Source organism: Crocodylus porosus, unplaced genomic scaffold (assembly GCF_001723895.1).
Source record: "Crocodylus porosus isolate Cpor-Errol unplaced genomic scaffold, CroPor_comp1, whole genome shotgun sequence".
NCBI classification, from domain to species: Eukaryota; Metazoa; Chordata; order Crocodylia; family Crocodylidae; genus Crocodylus; species Crocodylus porosus.
Genome location: NW_017728952.1, coordinates 307,704 through 327,991, shown reverse-complemented (window position 1 = coordinate 327,991; position 20,288 = coordinate 307,704). Strand labels below are relative to the sequence as shown.

Sequence of the window (20,288 nt, the reverse complement as noted above, 5' to 3'; positions counted from 1 at the left end):
AGTTGCCCTGGCAACCCACACCTGTCCTTCTTTAGGAGCAGGCACTTCAGTGCCCTGCGACACTCATTAACACCTCTCCTGCATTTGTGTTTTGTACATCTCCAGCTACAACATCAGTGAAAAGGCCAGCTCTGTCAGCATCACAGTGAAAAGGATCGGAAACCTCAACCAATATGCCATTGTCCTGTGCCGCACAGAACAGGGCACTGCCACCTCCAGCTCTAGCATCCGTTCAGAACCAGGACAGCAGGATTATGTGGAGTACGCGGGCCAGGTAGGTTAGGAAACTCTGGGTACATCGATGAAGCAACATGAAAGTTTGACTTTACCTTGTACTATGCCCTAGCATAATTTAGCTAGCATAAGTAGCAAGAGAAGTGGGTACATGATGGTCTGGGCTTCAGCATGTTATAGCAGCCAGTATACAAACCCTCCATAAAATCAAGAAAATCTGACTCAGACCTGCTAAGAAGTCATTGATTATTTATGCAGCAAGTGGACTATTTATTTGCTTAAATCTAATCTATGTTGCCCTGGGATGTCTTGATTCTATTTCATGCATTTACCCCAGTTTCTGTAAAGGTCTAAGGGGCACGTATGATGGGTAAACAATGCTCAGTGCTATACTGAGAGGAAGAAGGATTAATGACATCCTTGGATATGTAAGGAAGAAAGTAGTGAGTAAGAGTGTAGAGATTTTGCCCCTCTACATGACTTATACTAGAATGCTATGTCTAATACCAGCATCCTCATTTTACAAAAGAAGTAAAAAATGAGAAGCAAATAGACAAAAGCCTTAAAAGTTATTTGAGGACTGGAAAAGTGTTGTACAGTGAGAACCTCAAGTAGCTCAATCCATGTAGCTTTTCAAAAAGAAGATCGAGAGGTGTCTTCAGGGGGTATAAATTGCTTCATGGGGAGAAACCACCACGTACTAAAAAGCTCTATAATCTAGTGGAGACAGATATATAACAAGAGCGACTGGCGGGAAGCTAAGGCCTAACAAATTCAAATGACAAATAAAACACAGATTTATCACAGTGCGAGCAATTAACTGTTGGAACAGTCTACTATGGGAAAAGGTTGACTCTCCAGTTTCCCACGGTTTTCAAGGTTGAATGCCTTCCTAGAAGGTATACTTTAGTCACACACAAGTTATTTGGCTCACTATTAATTGAAGTCCCCTGGCCTGTGATACAAGAGTTCAAATGAGATGATCTAACAATCTATGCTGGCCTTAAAATCTATCCCTCCTTGGACCTCACTTTGAATCATAAATTTCTAAATTTAGGCTCATTTACAAAATGAGTGTTACGTCAGAAATGGGCATGCTTCTCTACTGCCTTGCACCTTGTGTGGTCCTATACCAGGGGTGTCAGATATGGCTCTCAGGCCAGATCCAGCCCACAAAGTCCCACCATCCAGCCCCTGGTGCTGCCCCTGGATCTGATCAGACCCACCAGGGGAACAGAATAGGGAATGGTCCACAAGCCAGATCCAGCACACTTCCCCCTCCACCTTCCCCAATATACCTGATCCTGTGGCTGCTTCAGCTGGCCTGGGATCTGTGCTATGCGTGTCGTTGATCGCAGAGCAGCCAAAACAAGTGCCATATGGTCTGGCTGGAGCAGCAGCTGCACTGCATGCGGTGGCCAGACTGCGCCTCACCCAGTGCCTGCTCTGGGATATGCGCTGCATGTGGCAACCACTTGAACCAGTTCAAAACATCAGCTGCACATGACACTCACAGGTACTTATGTACAGCAGGGGTCCTGGACTGGCTGGAGTAGGCATCACATGTTGTGCAGTCTCTGAGTAGTCTGGCTGGAATGGCCACCACATGCAGCATGGCTGCTGCTTCAGCTAAACTGTGCCCCATGTTGCGTCTATTCTGGACACTCTGAGATCTGTGCTGCATGCAACACAGGTCCTGGACTGGTTGGAGCAGCTTCCAGATCAGGTATATATGGGGGAGGAGAAGAGGGGTCTAAGTGCCCAATCCAGCCTGTGGACAAGCTCCACATCACTCATCCGGCCCATGAGGTCAAATGAGTTTGACATCTTTATACTATACCTTGTTCAAACACTAATAAAATTGGGTGCACATGCTTTGCACAGATGTGTGTGTGGCTGAACAAGGAGCAAGGCAATGAAGAGTCAGGTCAAGGACAGTATTTTGATACTGCAGTCCAAAGAGGTCTTTGAAAATATGATCCAAAAGCCCTCTGGAAGTCACCAGGAGCTTTCATCTTGGGATGTAGTGGGTTTGGAATAGGTTACAGATGAATAAAAGCTAAATACAGCTCTACATAACACCAAAGGAACAGCAGTTCTGAGAGTATGATGAAAGGTTTGGTGCATTTGTTGTTGTCAAAATGGAGTAAGGAGGTTCACGGACAATGTGCCCCTTGTTTTTCTCTTCTCTACAGGTGCAGTTTGATGAGCGAGAGGATACCAAGGCCTGCACTGTTCTCATAAATGATGATGATGTCTTTGAGAACATTGAGAGCTTCACTGTTGAGCTCAGTATGCCAGCCTATGCTTTGCTGGGCGAGATCACCCAGGCCAAAGTCGTCATCAATGATACAGAGGATGAGCCCACTTTACAGTTTGATAGGAAGATTTACCATGTCAATGAGAGTGCTGGCTTCCTGTCTGCACCCATAGAAAGGAAAGGTTTGTTGTAATGAATGCCATATTATTATTATTACTATTATTGTTGTTGTTGTTTTGTTGTTGATAATAATTGAGTTATTAGTAATACTAATTGTAATAATATGTAATGATATAATAGTAATATTATAATATAACAGTAATCTAGCAAAATAATAAGAATTTTCTTTTTTACCACATTTTTTAGCACAGACAGTGATTAGTTAAAGTTTGAAGTGTTAGTATATTTCTTTATCCCCAGTTTACAAATGGGTAAGCCGAGACATACAGGTTAGGGAGAAATGTATAACCAACATTACAAGGTAAAACTCTGTCCATCCCATAGAGATCAAATGAAATTGTCCTGTAATAGATCAGTGACACCTAAGAGTGCAATGTGGAAACCCTAATCCTCAAACTCCTACTTTTAATGCTGAGCAACACTAGCATACACCTATAAGTTGTGGTCAGCAGTACAATTTACCTTACACGCAAGTCACTGACCTTTGTATGACAGGAGTTTGTAAAATTCAGGGTTTTTCTATCTATGGTTTTGATTTTCATAACATAATTTTAGAAAGTTGCAATGAGCAGTGTTCAGATGGCACTTGATTACTGATTAGATCCTGGATCCAGCCTTCCATCAGATAAGTGGAAGTAGTGCTAAGGTTTGCTGTGTGACTACCCTTTGTTAGTTTTCTCAGATAAGTGAGCTAGTATTTCCTCTGAGGAGGCAAATATCAAAGCCCCCCCAAAAAGGTGGGGCTGCTTCCTGTGTTTCTAAGCCTACAGTTATCCATTGGCAAGAATAAAACCAAAAAGAAGGGAGAAGGGGGACTGAGGAGAGCCCAGTTGCCTTTTTTCCTCCCTTCTGTTATGTTCAGTAATCAAAGACAGCTGAAACAGGAGCATACCATTGTGTCTGTTGACTGCTTCTCTGCAACCCGGGCATGGGGCACCCCACAGAGCACAGCTGCAGTGTGTGCTAGGAGGCCTGCCCCACTGGTTCTCTGATTTCTGAGTAATGGTAACACCTGGCAGCACTGCAGAGCTTGGAGTGAATATCCAGGACCAGGCTGGCTAAATTCAAAATGCTCCTTTCCATTAATGCTAGGTCACTTCCTGGGCATGTTCCAAAGTAGGGGGAGTATTCCCAGGCCCACCCCCCCCCCTTTCCTAAATATTGTACCTGTGTGCCAGAAGCTACAGTGGAAGATATTTGGATATCTGAACTCATTCAGCTAATGAAACCCAATGCAGTTTTGACTACAGCAAAGATTAAGATACCCTGGGGCACTACCAGGTCCTTTGAAGGATGCTTTGAAGTGTGAGAAGATAAGCAGATAAATTAAATAGATAAGCCAGGCTCAGGCTTTGTGCTGCCTGGACAGTCCCTTACTCCTTAGTGCCCAGCCTTTGTTTAAGAAGATAAGCACTGTAATGTATAAATTAGTTTTTGAAATTGGATGCCATTCAGTTCACAAAACTTACAGAGGGGTTCCTTGAATCAAGTGATGGTTACCTTAAGTCCAAAAAGGTTGAGAACCACTAGCCTACAGTAATACTTTTGTCCCCTTGTATGCTGTGTTGTAGGGGATGCCAGCAGCATTGTGTCAGCTGTTTGCTACACTACTCCCAAATCTGCTAAGGGCAGCAGCCTTTATGCCCTGGAGTCTGGCTCTGACTTTAAATCCAGGGGGATGTCTCATGAGAACCGTGTCATTTTTGGACCTGGCGTCACCATGTCAACCTGTGACATCAAACTGATTGATGACAGTGAGTACGAGGAGGAGGAGGAGTTCGAGATCACCCTGGCAGATGCCTCTGACAATGCGCGCATTGGGAGCCTAGCTTCAGCCAGAGTTCTCATCAGTGGCCCCAATGATGCCTCCACCGTGTTCCTGGGAAATGCTAGTTTCACGGTCAGTGAGGATGCAGGTAAGGATGCAGTAGCAGTTTCCTTAATCCTGTGCATCACCCCAAAGTGCCTCTGATAGAAATACCACTGTCCAGGTGATGATGTGAGGTGGTTCAGCTTTGGACTGGGCCCACGTTATATGGGGAAATGGGAGCTGTAGTGGCACTCCAGCTGTACCTTTTCATCTTGCTCTCCAATAGGAGTGGATTCCAGCTGTGGCCTGTTGACACAGCAAAGATGTATCTTTCTGGCATGTAATTGTGTTCTAACTCTGGCTCTAATATGTCTAACTTGAAATGCAGGTACCATTGAGATCCCTGTTATCCGGCATGGTACAGACCTGTCAACACCCACGTCAGTGTGGTGCGCCACTCGGCTTTCTGATCCACCCTCTGCCAGTCCAGGAATTGACTATATACCCAGCTCCAAGAAAGTGGAGTTCAGGCCAGGCAGAACTGAAGAGGTATTGGACCAAACATCCTATGCTTATATGAGCATATTTTGTTCTAGCTCATCTCTCACTTCTGCTTATAGACGCATTCTCTTTCTCACTACCTCTTTCCCTTACACATGTGCTATGTTGAAAGCCACCTAAATTAAATTCACTGTATTCATTTAGCTACTGGGATTTTTGGACATTAGAGGAAAACAATAGGTATTGCTTGAAGATGCAGTTTATCCCAGATCCCTGTCAGCATGGCTGCATCAGGAGCTATTTTAGTAAAATAAAGCTGAAAGAATTATCACAAACTGTTCACACTTTGACCAGAAACAATCTGATTTTTTCATGTAAAATACCACCCACATACTTAAGTGTGCACTATGTGTTGTGGGAACTCTAATTACCCTATTGTGATATTGTGTCTTCCCATCACTGTATTGTAACTCTCTGTTGCCATGTACTTAGATGGTAAGTTCTTTGAGGAAAGGACCCTTGTGGCACCCTGGGCTGGCACTTGTGAGCATCCTACCACTCTGTGGTCTGGGCTCCCGACTCTCCTGCCACGACTTGATGGAATGGTAAAAGGAGGGGTTCAGTGGTATTCTTTCCCCTGACCTGAAGACGGGGATACTCACAGGTTCGCCGCGGATGTTCTTGGGGCTCCACATCCCCTACACCCCGTCCACTTGCCAACCACGTGGATCTTCATGTTACCATACCAGTGCTGGGCTACAGCCCATTTGTCGCCCTGAGGGGCCTTCACCTCCTTGAATGTGGATAGGGCGCAGGCTTAAGGATTCAGCCTGCCTGCCCCTCTTCCTCTTGGGTCCACCTGATCCCTGCACAGGCCCTGAGGCCTCAGATGAGTGCTTAAGGGCCAGGGTGGATACGGCCAATCACATTCCCTTATGGAGACACACTAGCCACAAACCTCTCGTGCTCCAGGACTGCTGTTTGCAATGTCCCAGGCAGCTTCTGACTGTTGCCTTTGCCCGTTCACTGTGGGGCAGAGCCAGAGGACTCATTCATGCTGGCGTCCCGGGCCTCAGCTGGCCTGGCATCTTGCCAGCTGGGTTCTGCCCTGCATCTGGCTTCCAGTGGGGTTTTTGAATCTCCCGCAGTGGTGGCTTCAGCTGATGTGATCAGCTGGCCACCGCTCAGCTTAATCAACATCCACTTGAAGAGCCGACGCAATGCTGGCTCGCGCGGTTCTTTCTCCACCCCAGTCTGCCGCCTCAGTACGTTTGCAGCGGCATCAGCATCCCTATTCCCCTCTCTGGGAGTGTTGGGGTCTGCCCCCAGCACTTCCGGCCCCCGAGGGTGTACCCTGCCACCACAACCCTTTCTTCATTAAATGAGTGAATAGCTATCCCTAACTGGAGTCTCTAGGTAAAACCCTATTATGAAGAAGTAATAATATTTCCCAGAGGCAAAGTGATGCTGTGAAGCTGTTGGTTGAACTATGTTTTCAATTTTACCATGTTATGCTCTAGAATTTATGGAACACCCAGTTCCAGTTATTTAGTTCATTCTTGAGCAGTCACAAATTGTGATGTCAAGTTAGTTCAACTTTTCAGCTCCCGAATGCATGCCTTATTTATGGGAAAAAATCCATAATCCATATGTTGTTTAACAGCAACCAAAAGTATGGCAGTCAGGTCATGGAACATAAAGACACTGTTCTTGTCCCAGAAAGTTTCCAGGGTATGGCATTTAACAGGCACAAATAGCAATGAAGAGCCTTATTCCTAGTTATTACCTACTTAGATACCTCACAGCCACTTGTGTCTTTGAAAATCTCTACCAGATTCTAAATGGTTACAGGTAAAGGTGAAAAATCCAGTAAATACTTGTTTACCTATTTATTCAATGTATACAATGCCCTTTCCAACAAAAGCTCATAGCAGCTTACCATAAAAATACAGATTACTGTATTAACCTGAATCTAAGTTGACCCTGAATTTAAGATAACCCCCTATAATTAAATTGTATATGTGGGAAATTTATAAATTTGGTATAATTTTCCAGGTATAGAATTTAATTATCAGATGGTGGTTTTGAATTTTCCCCCCTCCCACAGCTACAGCAGGGAAAATAGTGGTGGGAGGGCCAGGTGGGCCTTTGCTCCTCCCCACTTCTTCCCCCTGCAGCCTTCCTATCCTACCTACACCCTCTCCTCTGCAGCTCCCCACAGTCATTGCCTCTCCCCACCCAGTCCCTGCAGTCTTTGCCTCTCTGCCCTGACCACCCACTCCTTACTGTCAGATACTGCTTTGGATCTGTTCCCACCTGAAGCACAGCGTGGAAGCTCAGCCCTTGCCAGGCCATGCAACAGTGTCAGCACTGCTGATTGGCCAGGGAGGGGACAGAGTTTCCATCTGGTCCATGTCTGGGAGCATACCTAGCCCAAGCTGAAGCTGAGCTGTGCCTGACAGTATGGGTGGGGAAACTGAGGAGGGCAGAAGGGAGGCACAGAAGATGCAGAGGCACGTGGAGGTGGCCAGGTCAGGAAGCTGCTCTGGGTCTGACTCTGACCCTGACCTAAGCTCAAAGCCACAGCAGCCACCTGCCTCCCTCCTGTGCTTTCTTATACCAGTCTAAGATGAGGGGCTTCCCCCCCGCCCGCTGACTGGAGAAAAAAGCCTTGTCTTAGAGCTGAGTGAATACAGTAGCTTAAAAACAGGAGAGTGACAAGAGAACAAAGCAACTTCAGTGGGAACTAGAACATCAAGATAAAAGGGGTAAAACATCTCATCCTAGCTTTGTTTGGTGAATACCTGCCCAAATCTGAAAGTCTTGCAGTGCTTCCAAAAGATGTCCAGGCTTCAGCTCTGGTGGGCCTCAAGAGGGAGAGAGTTCCAGAGCTAAGGAGCAACTGCTGAGAATGAACTCCCACATGTTTTTGCCACGTGGTTTTGGCACACTAAAGGTACTTACAAGAAGTTGCTGTCAGCTGACCTTAAGGACTGTTTTGGGGCATAGGGGAAGCAGGCGATCACTTAGGTATGGAGAGCTCAGAGTGTTTAGAGCCTAGTGGGAAGAAGTGGGGTAAAGAAAGATGAAAGTTACAGAAAAGTGTCTTATCAATATGAACATTCAGCAAATGTAGTTCTGAGCCCTGCTGTGTGAATCTGGTAATACAACAGGCTGTTCCACTAGTTAGGATTTTAGGGCACTTACACACATACAGGGAACCTGCTCTGATGCTCTGGAAATCCATGTAAATTGCTGTGCTCTGGCAGCCTCGCACATCACGTGCATCAGTGGTGCAGCGTGCCTCCGCACTGAGAAAATGGCGGTGGTGCGCGTTGAACTAAAACACATTTGATGTGCAGTTCAGAGTGAACCGCTGCTATTTTCTCAGCATGGAGGCACACTATGTCACTGGTGCACATGATGTGTGGTTGCTTTTAATTAGTATAGCTTGTTAATTAAAAGCACCCAGTGTCATGTCAGAAACACATGTAAAAATGCGCTGTTTAGAGCTCAGAGATCAAGTCCCTCCTCTGTCACAGACTGCTTTTAAGATCTTGGGTAATCCACTTAGTCTCTCTGTGCCTCAGTTCTCCTTCAAGAAGATGGGGATGACAGCACATCCTAATCTCAGAGGGATGTTGTGAAAATGCATCAAGGAGTGTTAGTCTATCAGACACTATCATCATGGGGACCATGGGAGTTGCTGTGATGGACAGACAAATCGGGTGTTTTGCCTGAATAGAAATCTATTAGGTCAAAGTAGACGTTGTGGCTGTAGATGCCATTGTTAAATGCACCTCTCCCAGGGTAAAGGTATTTTGTTATTTTGTGATATGGAGAACATCGTGTTTTAAAGAGCTGTTGAGGCTTAGGCACCTAGAATTAGTGACATTACTCAGCCTAAGACTCAACCTGAGACGCCTATTCTCTCCTTTTGACCAAAATCACAGCAGGTTTGGTATTACAGTAACACAAGAATTTTCCTCTTCCTTTAGTATTGTACCTTGACAATCCTGGATGATGCTCAGTACCCAGTGATTGAAGGGCTGGAGACTTTTGTTGTTTATCTGAGCTCACCCCAAGGGGCGGAATTGACTAAACCTTTCCAAGCTATTGTGGCCATTAATGACATCTTCCAAGATGGTAAGCTGTGCAGTCAATCTGTACCCAGTCTATTGTGTCACCTGCCATTATATTTTCCTTGTGCACAAAGATAAGTTGGAGCCTATAGAATTATACCTTGGTTGAATTCAGTCCATATTTACTATTTAAAACATGTTCCATATTGGCTGCCCTGTGTTTCTTTCCTTGGCTCCTTTGTCCACAAGAGATTATAGTTTTTGGAAACACAAAATAATTTCCTGTTTGCTTCTCTCGTTTTCAGCCAGGCTTTCTCACTTGGCTCAAAGTGAATAGCACTTTCCTCCTTGTATAGTCCCATAAGTGCTTCACCTGGAGGAAGGTGTTACTTAGCGTGGCATAGGAATAAGTAAGTGCTCTGGCACACGCTACATTTAAGAGATGATTAATGTATGATAAATAGTAACCTGGGCACACAATAAGGCCAATTTGTGGTGTGATATTATAGCAAATGAGCCACAAAGCTATTCCACATATAATGTACAACGTGTTTGTGGCTCATTTGTATTCTATCTTAGGGCCTTGTTAAACATTAATTTTAGGCAACTCCTAGAGCTCTTAAATTCTGATTGTCTACACAGTCACGCCTGAAACTAGTTTTAAGCACTTTGTAAGGACACACTGCTCCCACTGCCCTCCCCAGCAACCTCACTAACTGTCCCCCCTGGGTCTGCCACCCATCCCCCTCCAGTTATGTTTGGCTGTCAGCACTATCTGTCCTGGGGAGCAGACACGGAAGGGTTAACCTGCCTGCCTGGCCACCGCTGCTACTCCTGCTGTCTGGGCTGGGCTCAGCCCAGAGAAGAGCAGTTGTGGGGGAAGGGGGCATTGGACAGGCAGGTTAACTCTTCCCTCCCTGATCCCCTGGGACAGACACCATGGGCAGCCACAAGTAAGTGGGAGGGGAGGCAAAGGGGGAGCCCCAGGGGAAAGCTCAGAATGAGACAGGCCTCTACTGGCCTGAATGTGTGATTTGCTCTAAACTCAAGATAGCGCTAATACCCATCAACATTTGAGCAGCTCACAGTGTAACATAGAACAAGTTCCTTAAACTGAACTTGTGCCAGGTCGGGGCAAAGCCATGACAAATCCTGATGCTCAGCTGAGTGCAGGGATCCAGCATGGGATAGCCCCAGGGTCCAGGACACAGCCATCCCTTACCCAGTCACTGGGATCAGGCTAGAAGCAGTGTAAGGTCCTTGACCCAGAGCCCCTGTCTAATCCCCAGAGACAGATGGGGAGCTCCCTAAGCCCAACATCAGGAAGTGCCTCATTGATCTCGGGCTCACTGCACCCCGATCCTTTACAAAGCAGGCATGTATCTGGAAACCCCAGCTGTACACTTCCTTTTTTTAGTCCCAGGGATATGTATGGAAGAGACAGCTGGAGATCTGGGAGCTTCGCTCATCAACAGCAGGCATCACTTTACAATGTAGGGCATGAGCAGCTAGGGAGCCAGGAGCTCCCAACTGCCTGTGCCTCACACCCTGGGTCCAGCCCTGTGGAGTGCAAAAGCAGCAGCCCACACTGCAAGGATGGCTGCTCCCCCTGCTCCCAGCCTCCTGTGCCCCACCAGCAAGAGCAGCTATCAGAGTATCTGAGGAGGTTTTAACGCCCTAAAGCAGGTGGAAATATCTCCTCCCTTCACTTCCTTGCTCAGACCTTGTACCCTCCCCTCCCCTTTCCCTCAATCCCCCCCACCCATGCCCCCTGACTCCCCCACCTATCCTTGCTCCATTTTCCACAGTTGAAGGGCAGGGAAGTTTCAGCACTGACAGAGCTGAGCTGGGGCTAGGCTGAGCTGGGGAGGGGACTGTGGCAACGGGGTGACTGGAGAGTTCCCCCCACCCTGCCAGTCACAGCACAGGGAAGGAGAACCCCTGTCCATCTTTGCTGCTCTTGTCCCCATCCCCAGCTGAGCTCAACCCCTGTGCAGCTGGCAGGAATGGCTCTGGTGCTTCTCTGCCCTCAGGACATCAAGCAAAGGCAGGATGAGGGCAGGGGAGTGGCGAGGATGGGGGATGTGGGGGGAAGTGGGTGTTTCTTTGAGCAGGTGGGGGTGGGGGGGAGACAGTATTTTCAGCTGCTTTAGGAACTTGAAAAAGTCCCCAAAAACTCCCATGATATGATCCACTCCAAAAAGAGGGGTTCATCTGTGCCACTGCAGCCCCTGCAGTATTCATACAGCTCAGCCAAGCCCTGAAATATACATATCTACTTTTCCAATGCAGGCAGAATAGGAGTGTACGTCAGGCAAAAACAAAATACTGGGGACAGTAAACAAGTCTAATGGCTTTCTGTTTGGGTGGCTAAGGGCTAGTAGAGAGAGAGAGAGACTTGCTTCTTTACCAAGGGCATCATACTGTCCAGTTCCCATCCTCCTGAGAAGGGAGCAATGGAAATAGCCATCAGTTGGTTGGGTAAGAACAAGAATTCTCTGCCCAGGCACAGCTGAAGTATGTCCTCTGAAATCCCATTTGGTTGCTGGCATACTGCACACAGCAGTTTATCAGTATGTTACAGGCCTAAGCTGGACATTTTAAACCCAGTAATGGTAGGTCTCTTGTTGTAGTACCCAACATGCAGTTTGGCAAGGACTCATACACGGTAAAGGAGAAGGAAGGTGTCCTGCATATTCCTGTTATCCGCAGCGGAGACCTGAGCTATGAGTCCTCTGTCAGATGCTACACCCGGAGTCAAACGGCAGAAGTCATGGAGGACTTTGAGGAGAGAAGAGATGCAGAGGACTCCCGCATCACCTTCCTGAAAGGGGAGAAGGTGAGCTGAAACTGCTCGGGTCAGGCGAAAGCAAAGAGACTGGCAGAGGAAGTTTGGAAAACCTTGATGTTCTCCTTGGCTGCCTGTCAACTGAAGCTTTTCCAGAGCTAATTCCTCAGGGCACATCCTCTTCCCGTGTTGGGTTTGGGTTGTTCTGGAAGTATGAATCTGTAGGCAGGTAGACACTAGTTAGCATATGAAAAACAAGCCTAATGTATCAATATCTAGAATGATTGCTAGTGCTTTTGGAGCACATAGCCTTGAAATCCATACAAAGCTAGCTGTGTGGAGTCAGAGTTGTTACTTTTGTACATCAGTGTTTTACCATATAACTGCATTTAAATGTCCACATGTAGCTTGCCAGACTTCAGTGTCTTTTACCATTGAATGCACCGTGGTAAAAAACACTTAAGTGATGAGGAAACAATTGTGACTTTCTGTTTAAGTTCAAAGGAATTGCTGCTCCTCTCTGACAGATGGCATGCTTGTCTTTAGGTGAAAAACTGCACTGTCTACATTAATGATGACTCTGCATTTGAGCCAGAGGAACAGTTCAGGGTCTATCTTGGCAGCCCCATGGGGAACCACTGGAGTGGAGCTAGGATGGGAAAGAACACCATGGCCACCATTACTGTTTCCAATGATGAAGATGGTAAGAGAGAATAGTCCCTGTTAAAAGAAGCTGGTCCAATTCCAACAGTTTCACCCATTTACACCAAACCTGAATAGTGCCCATAACATGTAAACTACCTTTGATTAAATGACTGAATTGACTTGATGATTGCTGCTATGTTCAATTGGATTTATCACATACAAAACTAATTCCAAGTCTGATGGAAAATCCAGTGTATGTGTTTACAATACTGCACTATACAACTAGCTGGCCGCAGTACAGAAGTGTAGTGAGTGTGCAAAGCTGGGACAAACCAGCCATGCTCTTTAGTGGTGGAGCAGCCTGAAGCTCACCTTCAAAGTCCAGCAACCAGCAGAGCTCCCAAGAACCCTGTCTAGACTACAAGCTTAGCCCCTGGGTAAGGCAGACTGCGTATTTATTATTTATTAAAGTGTGACATCTGTGTATTTATTTTCTTCATACCATTTCTCTAGCACCCACCATTGAGTTTGAAGAGGCTGCCTATCAAGTCCGGGAACCTCCTGGCCCCGAAGGCATTGCCATTTTGAACATCAAAGTGGTCAGGAGAGGGGACCTGAACAGGACCTCCAAGGTCCGATGCAGCACACGTGATGGCTCAGCTCAGTCTGGAGTTGACTACTACCCAAAGAGTCGGGTCCTCAAGTTCAGCCCTGGTAAAGGACACATGGAGCTGATAATTTATGTGGTACAGGGCTTGCAGGTGACATTGTGCATAGGCAAAAACAGATTAGTATTACAGGACAATGTACAAATGTTTTAAACAAAAGCACATGCTGTCGGTGGGATTTTTAGATGTACTTGATCTCGGCCCACGGTGCATGCTCCATTAGCTAAGAAAGGGGTGTCAAAGATACAGACTCAGGCCCAGCCCATGGAGCCTTGTCATCTGGCCCCCAGTGCAGTCCATGGGTCTCACATGGCACTCATGCGTAGCTGTGGCATGCACCAGACCAGCCCTGCACATTACATGGGAAGTGTGGGGCTGGTCTTGTGTGAGTTGCAGCTAATACATGAGGCCAGTTCAGGATGCATGTTTCTGGCTGTACTCAGGCTAGTCCAGGGCACATGGTGTCTGTGGCATTACACAAGACCAGCCCAGCACCACTCATTCAGCTCATGGGCCTGCTGAGTTTGACATCCCTGAGCTAAGCTATTTCAAACCCCTCTCATATGTTTTTGATCTGGGATTTGTTTTAGACATGTGTGCTGTGGTCCTGTAAACCTTTAAAAGTTCTGTTACCATTTGGAGGTTTGGGATATATTTGTTTCCTGGTATTTATTGTACATGTACTTTTCCCAAACTAGCCATGTATCTAGTGAGATTCTTTAAGTATGTTGGAGAGACCATGGGAGAAGTCACAAATAAATCAAGTGTGACATTTTGACAGGACACATACCAGAAACACCAGTAAGCTATGTCCACTTCTCGCTGCAGGAGGTTGAGAAAGGAAGAACTTGAAGACTATTGGTTGGCAGGGAGTTAAGTGACAGCCAGAGGATAAGGTCACTTTTGGGGGGATACCAAACCATTGCTGTCTTCTCCTTTCACAGTCAGATTCAAGAGGGGCAGTTCAAACATGATTCTTGTAAAGAGTGGCAGGGAGGAGTTGGTTGGTGGGCCCGTATAGTCCTTTGTCTAGGAGATGCCTCATGGTAATGGTTTATTTTGGATACTAGCCTATATGCACACAATGAAAAGTGAGTTGCTGCCCACAGTGATGTTGGTGCAACCCAAAAAAAGTGGGAGTGAACCATTAGGGAACACTGTGGCAAGCTTGGTGTAAGTGCTTCAGGAGGCAGGATGTTAGAGACTTTGTGCTCACAGGAATTAACATGACTGCAAAGCCATTTCGTATCACAGCATGTTTCTTGTTTGGTGTCATCAAGGAACCAACTTCTACATTTCTTCCCATTCCACATTCCTGCTTGATGATATTTTTTCCTATAATAAATTCAGACTATGTTGCATATGGCTTTAGTCACGTGGGTGCCATTAAAGTCAGTGGGACTCTCATGGATGCAATCTTGCATTCCACTGTGGATATAATTTTGTGACCTAAAAATGCACTTTAAGGATGAGCTATTGCACCCAGGGTGATTTGTAATAGGTAAGGGAATGCTGTCAGCTAGGAGCACAGGCTCCTCACAGTACCTGTGTATATAGAACTTTGCAGAAACCCCTACAGAGCAATATTAGTCATGCTATAGGGATCCATCAGGCCTTCATCCACAGCTCTGACTATCACAGTGAAAGAGTTAAAGCAGACACCCACATAAGAGAAAGGGATATATTTTGGATCATAAATTTTTATTGCTGTCAGCTAATAGAAGACAGGCACTATTAATCCTCATAAGGGAACTGCTAGTAAATCTGCTGGGTGATCAGTGAGATCAGTTGTCCTCCCTCGTGTTTTATTTATGGAATGGGCTTCCTGGGTGGAATAGGGTTAAATCATTACAAGTGAATGTGCAGAGATGAAATCTGTATTTTAACATAATGTTTCCATGGTCCTGATCTAAGCCAACCAAGCAGTTTTATGGGATACTTTACAGTAAGGTCATGTGATAAATCAAGTTACCTCAGTCCTTCTTGTGGCTTTTCATGCAGGTGTGGACCACATCATGTTTAAGGTGGAGATTATGTCCAACGAAGACCGGGAGTGGCATGAGTCCTTTTCTCTGGTGCTGGGTCCTGATGATCCAGTGGAAGCTGTTCTTGGAGACACCGCCACTGCGATAGTGACTATTTTGGATCAGGAGGCAGCTGGGAGCCTTATTTTGCCAGCTCCTCCCATCGTAAGTTGCCAGATATGAGAGCCATGCCATGTGAGAAATCATGGAAAAAGGAGAGCATAGAAAGCAGCAGCTCGTTTTACCTGGCAGAGTGGCCTGAGCTTGTTTTTGCTAGACAGTGGGCGCTTTACGTGAGCACTTTACTTGAGATTAGAGCAAATTGCTGCATATTAAGCACTGCCATCTACATGTGCAGATGCTAACTGTAAATTTGCTACCTTTAAATACAAGTAGCAAATTTATTCCTGATTGTTTACTGCGCAGTAGCACATGTGTAGACAGCGTACTGGGAGCAAATGTGCTCCCAGGCAGCAGGGGGCAGGAGATTGCTCCCTGTCCTTGGGAACTGTCTGCTGCAAAGGCGGGCTCTGACACTGGAGCTGGGGCAGCAACAATGTCCCCCTGCCCCTGCAGCAGGGAGCTCCCAGCCTATGTTTTGTGATTGCAGTCGGGGAGTGGGGCCTGGGTGATTCTTACCTCTCCACCTCCGCTTCAGGATTGTGACTGGGGAGCAGGCTCTGGGAGATTCTTATGTCCCAGCTCTAGCTCCACAATTGCAGAGCTGGGAGATAAGAATCTTCCACCCTGGGCCCCACAACTGTGATTGTGGAGCAGGGGCTGGGAGCTCCCTGCTGCAGGGGTCAGTGAGTTGTTGAAGGCTGCATGGGTAGCCCCACCCCCTGGTTGTCATCTTGAGACCAGAAGTCCTGTCCCTAACCCCTGACCTTTGCCACTGGAAGTCTCTGGAAATACTCCTTTTGGGAGAGGAGAAAACCAAATTATACACTAACAGTCAAACACCTACTATAACATATTTTAATTTTATTGCAAAAAATATTTTTGTCATGAATTGTGATTACATAGAGATGATTGCATGTTAACTCAGAAATAAGGTCTTAGTCTTGCATATTGCATGCAGGGGTGTGTGGGTGGGGGCGTGTATGATGGGGAGGTGTGGGGGGCAATAGGGTATGTTGGGTGGTATATATGTGGGTGTTACACAAATTGCCAATTGCCCAAATCACAAGCAAGAGTTTATAAAGGGGGATAAGGCAAGGTGCCACATTTATTGATTACATGAGTTAGACATAGAGGTTCAGGCACACCGTTCATACAAACACATACAAATCATCATACACATCATTACACACAGGCATACACATACACAAAACAACCATTTCATCCACACATACACCAGATCTAGTTACCAGCAATAGTTGCTCAATATCAGCCCAGAATTTTTTTTTCTGTTATTTCCTTTGTGCCCTTGAACTTCAAAGGGATTCTTCCGCCCTTCATTAATTAGTTTACTGACTGGTAACTTACATTTGGCACCTTGTCGCTTGCATAAACAGTTAAATCTTCTTTTTCTATCTCTATGCCATTCTATCATCATTCACCCTTTTACACGCAGTCATACATAAAGGCTATGCATTCATTTACATCAAACAGAAGGATACAAAATGGAGTTTTCAAGTTGCTTACGGGACAAGACTAACATGATTATATTTTACCATTATTATACTCTATATTTCATAGTTTCATAGTTTGAAACATAGAGTGCACTCACTCCTGAGTCAGTGTGCTGTAGAGTCAGGCTGCAGAGGATGGGAAAATGTACACTTGGAACAGTTTCAAAAGTAAAGGCGGGAGCTTCTGCTCCGGACCACACAGCAGCTCTTGTATTGTAACTGGTAGGCATGCTGGAGCCTATAGCTATACAAATGTAGCAAAATCATTCCAACTTTACCTGTTCTTTCTCCTGGATTAAAGTTGCAGTGATTTAGCTTGCTTATGTTGCTCCTGGTCCACACACACATAGAATTTAAGAGTGTAGCAGCTGCTGCATCCTTCTGAAAAGGAGCTTTCCCTTCCTTTTTGAAATTGCTCCAAGTATATGTTTGCCCAGGCCCTTAGTGCCATTTCAGTTGTGCTATAACTGAAGAGTCTACAACTGGACATTGAGGAAGGGAGGCTGAAGCTTGCCAACAGAAAAAAATGAGTAAAGGAATAATATGGGCAAGCACTTATCATAATGGGCCCATCACTTACAGAGGTTTCTGTGTCTACTGCCTCCAAGTAGCAGAGCTCATCCATTAGCTCAAGCTTCTGAGGCTCACAATCGTAGATCCAGAGATCCTGGAGTCATTTCCCAGAGACAGCATGCTGAGTGTAGCTGTTGCTTTGACGGTGCGCTGTTAGGTTGGTTTGAACCAAGGAGAGCCTGCACAGTAATTGGTTCCTCACCCAGTCTTCCTTCTTTCATTGCAATGTCCAAACAAAATTTGAGTAGTATTGCAATGACAGGATCCCACTCACTGTATCCTGCATAGAGCCTAAATCCTGTGAGTTGAAACATTAACAGCTGGGCTGAGGTAGGACTTGGGTCTCAGGATGTTAGCAAATAATTTCTGCTGAGTCATGTGGCTGCACTTCAGGCATTACATGAGATCTATAATGAGGGATTTAGGATTGAAATAATATGGCCTGTCACAACTTATAAAATAGCCTAGGATGCTCCAAAATGGCAGCTCTCAGGGACTTTTAGCTCCACATTTTCCTGCTGGTTTCACCTACATCTCCCACCCCTCTTACAATGGTGCCCACAGTGGGACTTATGAAGTAAACCTTTACAGTGCACCCAACACCTTTAATTTTGTTTCCCAGGTGAATTCTGCTGTTTTGCATCCCTGCAGGTGGTTACCCTGGCAGACTATGACCACGTAGAGGAAGTGACCAAAGAGGGTGTGAAGAAATCCCCTTCACCAGGCTACCCACTGATCTGTGTAACACCTTGCGATCCACACTTCCCCAAGTATACCATCATGAAGGAGCGCTGTGATGAAGCTGGGATCAACCAGTCTTCAATCCAGTTCAGCTGGGAAGTGGCAACCCCCACGGATGGGAATGGAGCTAGGTCACCTTTTGAAACCATTACAGACAACACGCCATTCACTAGCATCAACCACATGGTATGTGACTGTGTGCAGTAAGGTTGAGAGCATATGGGCTGCATTAAATGTTAGGAGTGTCCTGGGTCTCCAGAGCTTGTCCTCTGAAACATGCATTCTTTGGGGTGCTCAGGCAGGGCAGTACCAGCTTTTGAAGTGTGCTAACTAAGCTAAATTAAGCACACACATGGGTGTATAAAAACTAATCCTACCTCAAAAAACAACATTAAAAGAATTCCATCAAAGTTGTAATGTCAAGGACTCCAAGGTTAGGAAATGTCAGAATAAAGGGTGCCTGTGCAATCTTAATGCAGGGCTCTTGTGCCTTATGCATTGTGCTACAGTCTTTAATTACAAGATCACCCACTGGTTTTCTTTACCTCATTCTGTGCACAAGAGAGACAGTGCTTATCTAATGGGTAGCTATTCAAGGGTTTGTTCTGTCTCACTGTCCAGTGTATGCTGCAAAGCCTTAATTGCTGAACACTATTCAAACCCTTCTCTGAAGATAAATTTGTTTTATTTCCTTATGGGCATTCCTGTAGTGCTCGTTGCTGCATCATCAGAATCCTGCACAAGCATGATTTTCTTTATCTAGACAGCACCTCTGTAAGGTGAGAAAGAGGAGGTATTATCCCCATGTTTACAGGTGGAAAGCTAAAGAAACAAAGGTTAGAGGTTTCCACTAATTTTAGATGTCCAATTTCAAATGCTTTCAACCCTGGTTTTTCAGAGTGGTTAGTGTTGTATAGCTGGTTTATATTTCCAATGCACAGTTCCTATTGGTGTGCACTGCAGCTCTGAGTGCTCTGTCCTTCAGTAGATCAGTAGCAGGAGGAAACAGTGTGAGCTTGGTAGATTCAACCATCACGAGTTCCCAGACCTTTAGAGAGGGTCATTAACAGGAGCTCTATCAGATTTTGATTTTTCTCTTGCACTGAACCAGAATCGCTAATGTGCAGCTGGATAAGGTGGCAGGACACAAGGCAGTTATAGGAGGAGCAGCAGTGTGAGAAGCAAGTAATCCAGGGCTCGTGGCCAGAGTAGGGAAAGAAGTGGGTGGTGCTGAAAAGTGGGGCTGTATGAAGTTTCAGTAGCCAATTCAATTCGGAGGAGATTTGGCCTGATTTAACATCTGAATCTCCAAATACAAATCGAATCAGGGGACCCATTAAAAGGTAAGGTCTGAATCGAATTGGAAGCCTCCGAATCAATTTGGAGAGATTTGGAAGGCTTGCACCAGGTTCTGACAGGGGGTTGACTTTACGACGCTGGACACAGCTGCCTCCAGCTGGTAAGCCTGTTATGGTGGGTGGAGAGGGGAGGGAACAAGCGTGGGTGGGTAGGGCAGATCAACGCTCCCACAAGGGAGGGATTCGGGCTGAGTCAAGCTGCCCAGCCGGGGCAGGGGGCATGCAGGACTTGGGGAGGGGGGCTCCTGCCACTGTGTGCCGCCGCTTACCGCTGGTTCAGGAGCTGCTCTTCTGGTGGCTCCTTCGGCAGCTCTTGCCGCTGGTTGAAGAGGGCATGGGAGTGGGCATGTGCTGCCAGATCTGTGTGGGGCGGTCTGGGCTGGACTGCACTTTGGGAGGCTAGCCCCAGCTGCCCACTGCTGGGCTGCGCTCTGCAGGGTGGGTGGAGCCAGGGCTGCACTCCAGGTGGCAAGCCCCCAGTGCTGGGCTGCTCTGGAGCCAGGGCTGTGCTCTGGGTTGTGGCTGGGGCTAGCCGCCTGGAGTGCAGCCCTGGCTCCAACCACCCCGCAGAGTGCAGCCTGGAGGCAGGTGGCTTGGGCTAGCCTCCCAGAGAGCAGCCCAGCCCAGCCCAGCCCAGCCTACCCCGCACAGATCTGGGGGGTCCAGGAGGGCACTGCCTTACCCTCCTGGACTGGCAGTGAGAGCCGCCAGAGGAGCCACCAAAATAGCAGCTCCCGGACTGGTGATGCGCGGCAACACACGGTGGCAGGAAACCCCCTCCCCAAGTCCT

General features: G+C 46.6%; 1 protein-coding gene across 4 annotated transcripts in view; it reads left to right on the top strand.

Moving 5' to 3' along the window:
* The window catches only part of FRAS1 (Fraser extracellular matrix complex subunit 1), a 360,126-nt gene that overhangs the window by 317,882 nt on the left and 21,956 nt on the right, over positions 1–20,288 (top strand). For 2 of the 4 annotated variants that reach the window (XM_019556365.1, XM_019556367.1), the window contains exons 53-62: positions 106–274; positions 2,430–2,676; positions 4,246–4,590; positions 4,873–5,033; positions 8,984–9,131; positions 11,701–11,906; positions 12,402–12,558; positions 13,014–13,214; positions 15,170–15,357; positions 18,051–18,326. In XM_019556365.1, coding sequence (XP_019411910.1) covers positions 106–274; positions 2,430–2,676; positions 4,246–4,590; positions 4,873–5,033; positions 8,984–9,131; positions 11,701–11,906; positions 12,402–12,558; positions 13,014–13,214; positions 15,170–15,357; positions 18,051–18,326 — 2,098 coding nt within the window. Of the gene's footprint in view, positions 1–105; positions 275–2,429; positions 2,677–4,245; positions 4,591–4,872; positions 5,034–8,983; positions 9,132–11,700; positions 11,907–12,401; positions 12,559–13,013; positions 13,215–15,169; positions 15,358–18,050; positions 18,327–20,288 lie in introns of those variants that run through there. The other 2 variants (XM_019556366.1, XM_019556368.1) reach the window with 2 other exon arrangements.